Here is an 11,586-nt window from a genome sequence, read left to right on the forward strand (position 1 = left end):
GCACACTCAACACTGTCTAATCAAACACCATGCTAATCAAATGACAGAAACGACTAACAGCTTACACACAGCACACACTGCTGTTACAACACCTCATCTTCAGATAATCTAATATTCACTTCCCCAATATGTTCTTCTGTTTTCTGTATAACAGACAGACAGATAGACAGAAAGACAGAGAGACAGACAGACAGGCTCTAACTAAAGAGTTTAAACTTATTAATACAGCAGTGTTCAGTTTAGATTCTTTTCATTTTCATCATTAGCATGCATTCAGTGTTTGGTTTCATTTTCACAGTGTAGAATCTCTCATCTTAATTCAGTCACTGCATGTGGCCTGACCTGATTACTCCCTTATCCTGACAGACAGACAGACAGACAGACAAACAAACAGACAGACAGACAGACAGTCTGTCTGTCTGTCTTGTTCTGCCTGTATCTGTCTATCTATCTATCTGTCTGTCTGTCTGCTTGTCTGTCTGTCTGTATCTATCTGACAGAGAGATACCGTATACAGACATACAGACAGACAGGCAAACAGACAAACAGAGACAGATGGACAGATAGATCAGATAGACAGCTAAATAGTTACAAAATCAGTAGTCAAATAAAGAAAAGCTCTGATTTCTCCAGTATAAGCTAATTTTACTCTCCTTAATGACTGAAACTTTGTTGCTGTTTTTATTTAGAGTTTTTAATTCTGTGGTTTTCTTCATTTTCTCTTTGTGATAATCAGACCCTAACCCTGGGCACTGCTGTAACGTCTCTAACACACTCTCATGTCACAAAGCCTGATTTCTGTTTAATATCTACTCCAGATGCAAGTTTATTTTAAAAGAAGCAAAGCAGCAGAGGCGTTTTGACCTCAGGGGAAATCTGTGGTCAAAGGTAGAGGAGGTCAAAGTGTATTGTCCTTAATTACACACTGCTGGAGTTTGTCTATGTGATTAGCGCAACTGCGCATTCTGAAAACACTGTTTACTTTTCCAAAGTCTTCAGGAAGAAAGAGCTGAACTGCTGCTGCTGCTGCTGCTGCTGCTGCGTCTCACCGCAGAGTATGAGAAAGTGTTCAACTGACTTCTCACATGCAAACAGCCACACAGCAGCAGAATGAGCCGTTAAAAAAGATGTGTTTTGTTGAGAAGTAAATTCCATTTCACAGTGACATATATGTGATCATCTTTTACAAAAAAGAGAACACTACACACATATATGACAAAAAAACACAAATAAGTCAAGATCATGTATTAAAGGCCTAGTTTTGCAATTTCTAAAAAAATTTTTATACAATTTTTTTTGTAACCCCAAATGTAGTTGGTAAGTTTGATGTCTGAATTTGACATTTGCACTGGAGCTACGATGCTAATGTAGCTAACAAGTTCTGAAAATGTATTACATCCAAAATCTTTTTTTCTTCAAATGGTTACATTCTGTAATCTTATTTTAAACAGTTCTGTACAATAGCAGTGATGCTACTGATTTAGTGATGTTCGACTCAGGAACGAATCATTCTTTTGAGCCAATTCTTTTTACTGACAGACAGACAGCTAACTAGACAGCTAGATAAACAGCTAGACAGAGAGAGACAGATAGTGGAACTTTATTATCACCTGTATTACCTCCAGTTTTCTGCTACAGTTTTGCGATATTTGACTTGTGAATTAAAAGATCCATCGTGATGTTTGCTGATGAAGTCTCTGAGTTCTATTGAGTCTGATCAGTTCAGCGAATTGGTTTGTGTCAAGAACTGAGCCCGTAAACCACTGCAACTTTGATTTATTAATATGAAAGTTTATTGTACTTGATAAAAATACACAGAAAATGGTAATGAAGGTACAAACTTGTAACTAAGCTTTGCAGTCGACTTTGACATTCAGTTCATTGAATCGAATCGGTTCAATAAACTCAAAATAGAATTTCTCTTCACTACTACAGTTCCACCTTCAAACTTGAGGAGGTGGAGCCTTTTGGGACAGATACACCTATAAACAAGCCTATAGTAGGAAAGAAAAGTATTGACACCCCATCCATACTGTTCCAACATTCAGCTACCCTGTGAAGTTTCATTCATGTACATAGATGACACTGGGTCCTAAATTACATTAGGAACTGGATATGATTTAAGATTTTTCTTTACTACAGAAGACATTCACAATGATACAGAAATTTCACAGTGGAAAATATATCTTAGTTTGCAAAAACAGACTTAGATTCTTTCTAGAAATTTAGTTTATACCATATCATTGATGATTTGATGCTCCAGCTTTTTTGAAAAAATACTGTACTGTGTTTAAGAATTGCAGAATGTTGACCTTCTCTCAATGCTGAACTTTGAACTATGACTCAGAGTTTAGCCTGTAAACATCATGTGCGGGGAGAGACATATGAAGTGGACACACAGTGTGTATGAGTAATTTTTTTTATTGAAATTTGTGCAGAAAGAAATGGGAAGAACAGGAAGAGACAAACCTAAAGCTGGAGTAATGCTAGTACACATCACACTGACACAGTGTTTTGCATAGACGTTTTTGATAATAACATTAAGCAGATCTGCATACACGTCACCTAATCAGTTATCAGTAAACACGTGTGCACCTTAGCAGGAAACATTAGTCCATAAATGAAAAGTGTAAATTTGTCTGTATTCTCAGTTTTCACCACCAGACAATACTGTGGAGAAAAATTGACATGTAGACAGTACAAAAGAATAGCAAGCAATGTTACAGGATGCAGGACTATCTGTTTTCTCTTTTGTTCTCTCATTTGCTTTAATTTTAATGATTAAATGAATAGTCCATGTTGACCAGAGATGGTAGGAAAACAAAAATTTACTCATGTAAAAGTCCAAATACTCATAAAAGTTCAAAATCAATAAATCAATGCCACAAAAATATTTGGGTAAATAAAAATTTATTTCTATAAAATCTAAAATTTGTCCTTATGGAAGAACAATCAAATCTTCTAAGTAAAACCCTTTAGCAAGCCAAGAACATTAGATATCTCAAAAACTGTTATAGGATAATAATCAACAACAGGGTGGTGTGATGAAGTGGATTTACTGTTACCACCCCAGAGTTGATTATTTTCCTATAATATATTCTGAAGTGTTCTATTCCTTTTATACTGCAGCAATTTAACAACCTCTCTCTCTTAATAAGACAAACGCCTCTGCCTTGAAGATGTCAGAAAACTTTACAATTTTACCTCTGACTGTTACAAAGAACACTGGAGACTCCTTCCAAAAATAAATGTCTCCATTTATAAGTTTCCATACAGAAAACTTCACCATATCAACAGTTACAGATGCTTTTTAATGCGTTTATGTAGTACATCGGCCACACAAGTCCCTGTGAATGAGCTGTTACTATAGAAATGATAATGTATTAGAATGAGTGCATTAGTATAAACCTGTGATTTTCAGCTGCACTGCTGTCAGAGCTGCTGTTATAGAAAAATTATTCGACAACTTCTGACCAATCAGATTCAAGATTTCAACAATACTGTAGTGTAAATCAAATTAAAAGAGTGGCTTGTATTTTTTATCAGCCTGCAGTGGAATTTCAATAAAAAGGTGAACAAGTGTACAGCTTACATCTTTAAATTTAATCCAATATGGGGAGCTTGGGGGTAAAGCTAATTTCAGGGCCTCAAAAATGTTAACAATATCTTAAAATGCTAAAAGAGACCAAATCCTTTGTATGGCAATATTGCAAATCACAGTTTACCGAATGTTTGTTTGAAATGATAGGAATTACTGGTCTTTTAAACACTACAATCTGCACCTTTAAATGCTTTAGGGGAGTTGCGCACTTTGGTGTGTGTGTGTGCGTGTGTGTGTGTGTGTGTGTGAGCACTCTGAACCCAAATGGAGGTATTGATTTCAGAGAGATATGTGGGCAAAGGGAAAGGCTCCCAAGTGAGTAAACATTTGCACTACATCCCCAGCAAATGAGTGTGTATCATCAGATCATCAGTGCAGTGACAGTGTGTGGGTTATTTAGGTGACTGAGTCTCTGTAGCTATAGGGCAGCCAGGAAAAGGTATGCACAAGACCTTGGAATAATGAAAGGACAAAGAATTTGGGTGATTTTGGCCTTAACGTGGCTTTTTTGCTCCGGATCATATGCGGATGAGGAGACCAGGCTTCAGTGTGATGATCCAAATGTGCAAGATGTTGTGACTTCAGTTCTTTTAACACATAATAAAGATTTAACTGAAGGAAACCAGCTGGCTCTGTATCAAATCCTTGAGGCTAAAAAGGTAGGCTTTAAAGTTATATAGTCTTAGTTTATTGTTCGTTTAGTGGATTTTCCTCAATCCAAGCAATACTTCATCGTGGTTTCTTTTTATTTTTTCCATCCCAGGCCCGGAATGAATCAGGGGAAGTTCTTTCACTACATTTTACAGCAAGGGAATCTGACTGTGCAGCAGGAGGAGACAAACTCTGGCAGGAATGTGACTACCTGCAGGATTCATCAAAGGTACAAACAGTAACTTTTTATTTTACTTAGAATACGAGTTGTAATATGGCTTCATCTGATTATTTTTACTCTCATCCCCTCATTTCTAGCTGCTCAGACATTGTCGTACAAGACTCCTGCTGAAAGAAACAAACGAGATCTTTGCACATCACTGTTCAGGTGGGTCAATAGATTAAGCCTTATCTCTCTATCTTTAGACAGTGATGCCACTAGGGGCACTGCAGACATCCCTGGAATTATTTAGCTTTCCCTAAAGGCAGATTTCTATATTTATGAGCAAAGTTCTGCTAAAATGTTAGTAATTTAAAACATGTTTTAGTTTTACAAAATCATCTCCCTAGTAATTAAATTATCTACAATGTCAAATCTTCTTAGAGAGATATATTTATCAGTCGAATGAGATTAACAATTTTAACAAGTTTAGGTTACTGTGATCTGTTAAAGAAGGCATCTTTACTTAAATAAATAAAGTCTGATTTGGTACTGTTCTTAGTACTGATGGGAATTCTGGCTCTTTTCAGTGAATCATGGGATCATTTGGCTCAGAGCCAATTCACAACGACCAACTCAGATGTTGAAAAGAGGTTTACTTTTTTAAAAAAAAATTTAATTTCATCTAAAAGAGGCAAAACAAAGAGCCAAGTCATGTATATGAGCCATTTTTTATTTATTAAATTGTACTGCTAAAAATTTAAAAAAAAAAAAAAAAGGCTCATATAAAAGAGATTTATATTAATGTTCAAGAGTCAGCACATATATGATTCCTTGCATGGTGAAAGAGCTGACTCAAAGAGCCAACTCACATATATGACTCATTTTTTTATAAAATTACATTGCTGCAAAAGGTTTTTAAAAAAATGACAGATATATAAAAGTCAGTGTTCACGAAAAAGAGCTGACAAAAAGAACTGATTCATTCATGAACAACACATTCTGTTGTTATTTGAAATAGGAAGTTGCTTCAGTATGTTTTTCTGGTAGCAGAAATTTAACCAGAATCCATTAGATCATTTTAGACATCTACTGATGGGAGAGATTACACTCATTCCACTAGTTTTTAAAATCCTGTTCACATGCTCTGTGTTAGTTCCTGTTCTCACTTACATTATAGCAGCTATAAACAGTCGTTCCCTCACCTGTCTCTGTGAGACTGTGAAGCATAAACTCCTCTGTCTTGAAGATGCTGGAAAATTTAAAGTTACAGCTTTACCTATGACTGTTACAAAGAGCTGACACTGGAGACTCCTTCCATAAATGTTAAATAAAGTTTCCTTATAGAAAACTTCACCATATCAACAATTATACATGTTTTAAAATCAGTTTATGTAGCACGTCAACCGTACAAGTCTCTGTTACTGTAGAAATAATAACGATTAGAACAAGCACATTTAAAAAATCAATAATGGGGTGGTGTGATTATGCAGTAGTAGTAGTGATTTGCTGCTGCACTAATGTCAAAGCTACTGTTACAGAAATTTAATCATCTTCTGATCAATCAGAATCACAAATTCAGTAGCAATGTGATATAAACATTTATACAGAAGGTGTTTTTTTGTGCTTTCCCCTCAGTGGAGCCCCCTATCATTGCAGAGCCACGTCCCCCGTGTCTGGGCTGCCCTGAGAAGATCGATGTGGAAAGTGAGGACATTGAGGAGTCTCTGAGTTACTCCATCTCCAAAGCCAACATACAGAACAAGCACACGCATCATTTCCTCCTCAAATCTGTTGCCTTGGCCACGAGACAGGCAAGTCTCTTTGAGCACACACCAGAGATAATTAGTGTGCTTGAATACACTATGTATGTATGCATCTGAATATACATCATTCAGTAGTAGTATCATTGCAGTGGTAGTAGTAATAAGTAAATAGTAAAATTAAACAATAGTAATCAGAAGAAGAAGACGAAGAAAATTTTTTAATTAAATTTAAATTGAATTTAGTATGAATAATTTTAAAATAAAACTATATGACTATGACTACTAAAAACAAATTGTATATTAACTATATATGACTAATATTAACATTATTATTATTATTATTATACAGTGATTAATATTAAATTAGAGTTTAATATTAATCATTTATGAATAAAAGTATTGAAAAGTATTAATGTTATGAATATAATTAATACTTATTTATTATTTTATAAAAAAAATCCCATAATGATGTAAATACGTGACCATTTTGAACTTTGAGAAGATAATTGCTTTTTAAAACAAAACCAGAAACAAACAAAAAAGACAGCTTTTATTATAAAAACTAAGGTGATTATAATGTGAGGTGAATATTAGGGCTGTGTGTAGGTGTAGCCATAGCATTAATTACAGTCACACACAAGTCAGTGGAAATTCACTACAAAGATGGAATTGTAATCATGTGTGTGTGTGTGTGTGTGTGTTTCCATGCATACAGGTGATAGCCGGATTCAGATATCGGCTCCAGTTTGACATGCAGAAAAGTAACTGCTCTAAAGAAGACTTTAAGGACATTACTGAGGAGTGCCACCTAGACCCTGCAGAGCCGGTGAGACTCAGAACAAGAACCTTCTCTGTGTTAGCACTACCTGTTCAAGAAACACTTCACATCCTGTCTCAAATCATTTCGAAGTGTTTTACACTGTTGTAATTATGAATCACGTTTTATAAATCTTCCTAATACTGTACATTTGTGAATCATTAGCTTCACTGTTAAAGCATAGAATCACAGCATGAGGGTTTTGGCTGAACAGTGTAACCTGTTGACGGGGTGAGAGAGAGAGAGAGAGAGAGAGAGAGAGAGAGAGAGAGCTGAAGGGGTGGTTTCAGCCAATGACTGTATGTATGGGTGGACGTCATAATAGGGGTTTAAAAATGAAGCCAAATTTCTGCAGCCGTCTAGTGGCTGGACTACAATTTTAACCCCGCCCATTCCCATTTAAGTGAATGGAAAACAAGCCAAACTTATAATTTAAGTTACATCTCCACAAATTATTTTTGTGATTTTCAGTTGACCTTGATACCTCCCCCAATATTCTTTCTTAGGATAAATGCCTTTTATAGGAAGTATCTGATGATAAATAAAAGGGCGTGGTTGATGAGGTGATTGATAGTTTTGGGTTGGGCTAGAAATGAATGTGCACACAATTTTCAACATGGACCTGAACCTCTAACTGAGATTACAGCCCAGCAAACTTAACATCTTTAAAAGAAGATTTACATACATTTACAGTGTTGACAGCTTTGAGAGTTGTACTGCACAGCCATGTCTTGTTCTTCAGTTAATGTTGTAACAGACCCTCCGTGGGGAGTTCTTTGCAGTTTTTCTGGTATGTTTAAACTAACTCATTGTATTGATATTAAAACAAGCAAACTAATGGGAGTGAGTGAAGTGATGGCATAAACCAAGGCAGCTAACACTAAATAAATTTCACTTATTGATCTTATTGACTGTATGACCTTAGCAAACACTTGAAGTAGCTGGTTAAGGTTAGCCAGTCACTCCTTTTTAAATGAACTCCACCAACTGAACGAGCGGAGCAAAACAGAGCACTCTTCTTCCTTGAGATGATTAACTTACTGCAGGTGTCAGAGCTAGATGAAAATCATAGAGAGCAGCAATTCGTCCTCAAAAATAGGTTGTATTGAGTGTAAACGTTGACTGCTGTTTACCAGTATATTTTCAACTAGTACCTTACATTAGCTGCGTATGCTTATAGTACTTTAACATGATAGATTAGCCGATGTCAGCTAAAATGAATATACTCACGCAAATTATATGACTACAGTTTAGCATGTTACATATTAATTAATAATGCTGTACCTACCATTTTGAGATAGTGTTCAATGCACCATCTTAAGTTGCACTTTAGGTAATATCTCACAGCCTGCGTGTTCCCGACGTGAATACGTAGAGTGTCCATCACCAATATGAGCAGATGAGAGGTGGACACACTGTCCGACTGGCCGTAACTACTGCGCGTGCTCTGGCAAACTGAGTCATGATGGTGATCAAAATTTGAGCAAAATTAGGCAAAATGTTGTTCATTCATACAGTCATTGGTTTCAACTACAAACTGTAATAGTAATCTATAAATTCAAAGTAAAAAGTGGGGTATAGTATACTGAAAGTGTGAGAACGCACATAAAATATTCATGCTACAAATCACAAAACTGACTATGGACTTGCTGATTACCCTCCACCAAAAATTTCTCTATATTTCTGATAACTGGAGTGAAGTGAAGTGAACACACTTAAACACAACAGCACATAGAAAACTTTATAAACTTTTATAAACCTTTTTATTTTATAAAGGTTTTCTTTTATAAATCTTTTGTTTTTAAATTATCCCAGTAATTTCCAGTGAATAATAATAATAATAATAATAATAATAATAATACACTTTTCATACATTAAAATGTAACTCAAACTGCTTTCCAAAAAAAAGACAAAAACAAAATAGCATAAGGGAAGAAGCAGAAAATAGGGGAATTAACAATGGAATAGAAATTATAAATATAAATAATAATTCTAAATTTTAAACAAAATTACCATAAATGTCGAATGATACAACAAATAGCAAACTAGAGAAAAGCCAAAGTTAAAAGACAATCTGACATATGAGAAGGTACCCATTTACCCTGAATGTCTGCATCATCACACACTCGCGTCAAAGACAATGTCTGGCACAATAGCATCATTTGTACACGAACAATTTTTTATAAGATAAGTAAGCAAAATATCATGGATTTACTCTCTGCTTGCTAGTAATTTGGACTTTTTAAATAAGACATTTTTTATTTTATTGCTATTTTCATTATATATAACTGTTTTAACATTTAGGCATTCATCAACTGCAACTCGACTGTGGATGTGGCCCCGTGGAGACATGAGCTCCCTGACACTAGCGTGAAATGTGAACCGGGACCTTTACGAACGGTGAGATGATAAGAGCTGTTTTTATGGTCTAATTTTATTAGCGTTTGTGGGTTTTTCCACAAACTGCTTACACATTACACATTTTTATTTTGCACAGATGTACATTCCTCAATAACCAAACCACCTTGGAGTTCACTTTCATTATAAACTTAAAACACTTCACGCAGGCCTGAGCACAAATCTCAGTTAACTCAATTAACTCTCAGGCCAAACTGTGGGTGAGAAAAAAAAGAAACATAAAATTCATTTAGAAATCACTGACTAGGACAAAAATTAAAGGTCGATTGTTATCTCCAGCTACACTTCTGTATTCTCTACAGGAGATAGATAGATAGGTAGAGAGATAGATAGATAGATAGATAGATAGATAGATAGATAGATAGGTAGATAGGTAGATGATAGATAGATAGATAGATAGATAGATAGATAGATAGATAGATAGATAGATAGATAAAAGTATATACATTCAAAAAATGATAGAAATCATATTTATTTAGGTACATAATAATAGTGACAAACAAATAAATCTTTAGCTCCATCTACACTTCAGCATTCTATATTCTCTTCAGGAGATTAAAGAGGTACTAGCTGCGTTTATACTCAAATGTTTTACAATTTTTAAAATGAATTTCTGAAAATTTGACAAAAACATTGCTTTAAGAGCGACAACATTACTGTGGGTGCTACACATAACCAGCACCTTATTAAAATTAATGCTAATTCATCTTTATATGACAACCTCATTTTCTGTTTCTCAAAATGTTGGTTTCAGAGCTTTGTAACACGTAGACGTCCTCCTGGCTGGAGCCCACTGAGGAACATTCACGACTTTCAGGTCAAACCTAAAAAAAAGGAATCATCTGAAGAATCTCACGAAGGCAAAACATCGAGTGGCACTCCTCCAAATAGGCAAAACCCTCAGCCCTCTCAGCCCATAGCTGTGGTGCTCACACCTAGTAATGGCACTTCCTTTAACTGTCCCAGCAAACCATGGAAAGTTTTTGTTGTGCAAATTGTTGGTTCTCGTCCTGCTCCTCCTCCTCCTCGTCCTGATCATAATGACCCAGTGCAGCACGGTTAACTGATAGTGATCTAAAAGATATCAGTTTAGAGTGATCAACGTCCACAGGATCTACATTCAAATCCCTCTTTAATCAAATTTTGAACATAGTATTGCTGACATTTCTATACACAATATTGAATTATTATACTTACATATAAATAAAGAGGAAAATACACAACTTTAATGAACTTGTTTATTTTTAAATGATCAAAACAACAGACTTTAGGATTGTTAGAGAGCCTATGATATCCTATGAGTCGTTATTGCATCAGGGGTGTTGAAAATCTTTTTTTTTTTTTCTGTGAGTCATTCTGACCATCCTGTAATAACTCATAGTCAGAGCTGTCAGGTTTGAAGTTTTTAGACTCATACATCATAAGCTGGCACTTTTCATTGAGTTGGATCATTTGGCTCATTTCACCAATAAGAGTCAACTCTTTCCGCTCCCAAACGACTGATTGCCATTTTTTCTAAACCAGACAAAGTTTATGATATTTCGAATAGTGTGTAGCCAAAGAGGAGCAACTACACATGAAATTGTTTAAGGGAAACTTAAATAACCTTACTTTGAGAAAAAAAATATATTAACAATAAATACGCATCGACAAATACAGTAAGCATCCCTGCATTATAGTTACTGTCCTGCTTCCATGCTTCATGAAGATTTATATATAATTTTTTTAATGGCTCATACACGTGAATCAGCTCATAATGTTCACCTGAAAGATCCAGTTCAAAGAGCCAATTAGTTTGCAAATGGCACATCACTACTTCACTTCAGCATTCTATAAACTTCAGCATTCTATACAGTTCAGTATTCTACACACTTCAGTATTCTATAAACTTCAGTATTCTATAAACTTCAGCATTCTATACAGTTCAGCATTCTATACACTTCAGTGTTCTATAAACTTCAGCATTCTATAAACTTCAGTATTCTATACAGTTCAGTATTCTACACACTTCAGTATTCTATAAACTTCAGTATTCTGTAAACTTCAGTATTCTATAAACTTCAGCATTCTATAAATTTCAGTATTCTATACACTTCAGTATTCTATACATTTCAGCATTCTATAAACTTCAGTATTCTGTAAACTTCAGTATTCTATAAACTTCAGCATTCTA

The 11,586-nt window shown here is 35.1% G+C and overlaps 1 protein-coding gene across 1 annotated transcript; it reads left to right on the plus strand.

Moving 5' to 3' along the window:
- The first annotated feature begins 3,934 nt into the window (after positions 1-3,934).
- Positions 3,935-10,642, plus strand: kng1 (kininogen 1). Its single transcript, XM_026930472.3, has 7 exons — positions 3,935-4,260; positions 4,365-4,481; positions 4,571-4,640; positions 6,051-6,226; positions 6,894-7,004; positions 9,300-9,395; positions 10,168-10,642. The coding sequence occupies exons 1-7, from the start codon at positions 4,063-4,065 to the stop codon at positions 10,474-10,476; spliced, it is 1,077 nt and encodes a 358-aa protein (XP_026786273.1). The 5' UTR covers positions 3,935-4,062; the 3' UTR covers positions 10,477-10,642.
- Positions 10,643-11,586: the final 944 nt, after the last annotated feature.

This window comes from Pangasianodon hypophthalmus, chromosome 11, assembly GCF_027358585.1.
Source record: "Pangasianodon hypophthalmus isolate fPanHyp1 chromosome 11, fPanHyp1.pri, whole genome shotgun sequence".
In the NCBI taxonomy this organism is placed as follows: Eukaryota; Metazoa; Chordata; class Actinopteri; order Siluriformes; family Pangasiidae; genus Pangasianodon; species Pangasianodon hypophthalmus.

Excerpts from the sequence above, each read along its gene's own strand:
- kng1 (XM_026930472.3), top strand. The coding sequence starts at position 4,063 with ATGAAAGGACAAAGAATTTGGGTGATTTTGGCCTTAACGTGGCTTTTT. Across the intron at positions 4,261-4,364 it reads AAATCCTTGAGGCTAAAAAG|GCCCGGAATGAATCAGGGGA; the intron begins GTAGGCTTTAAA and ends TTTCCATCCCAG. Across the intron at positions 4,482-4,570 it reads ACCTGCAGGATTCATCAAAG|CTGCTCAGACATTGTCGTAC; the intron begins GTACAAACAGTA and ends CCTCATTTCTAG.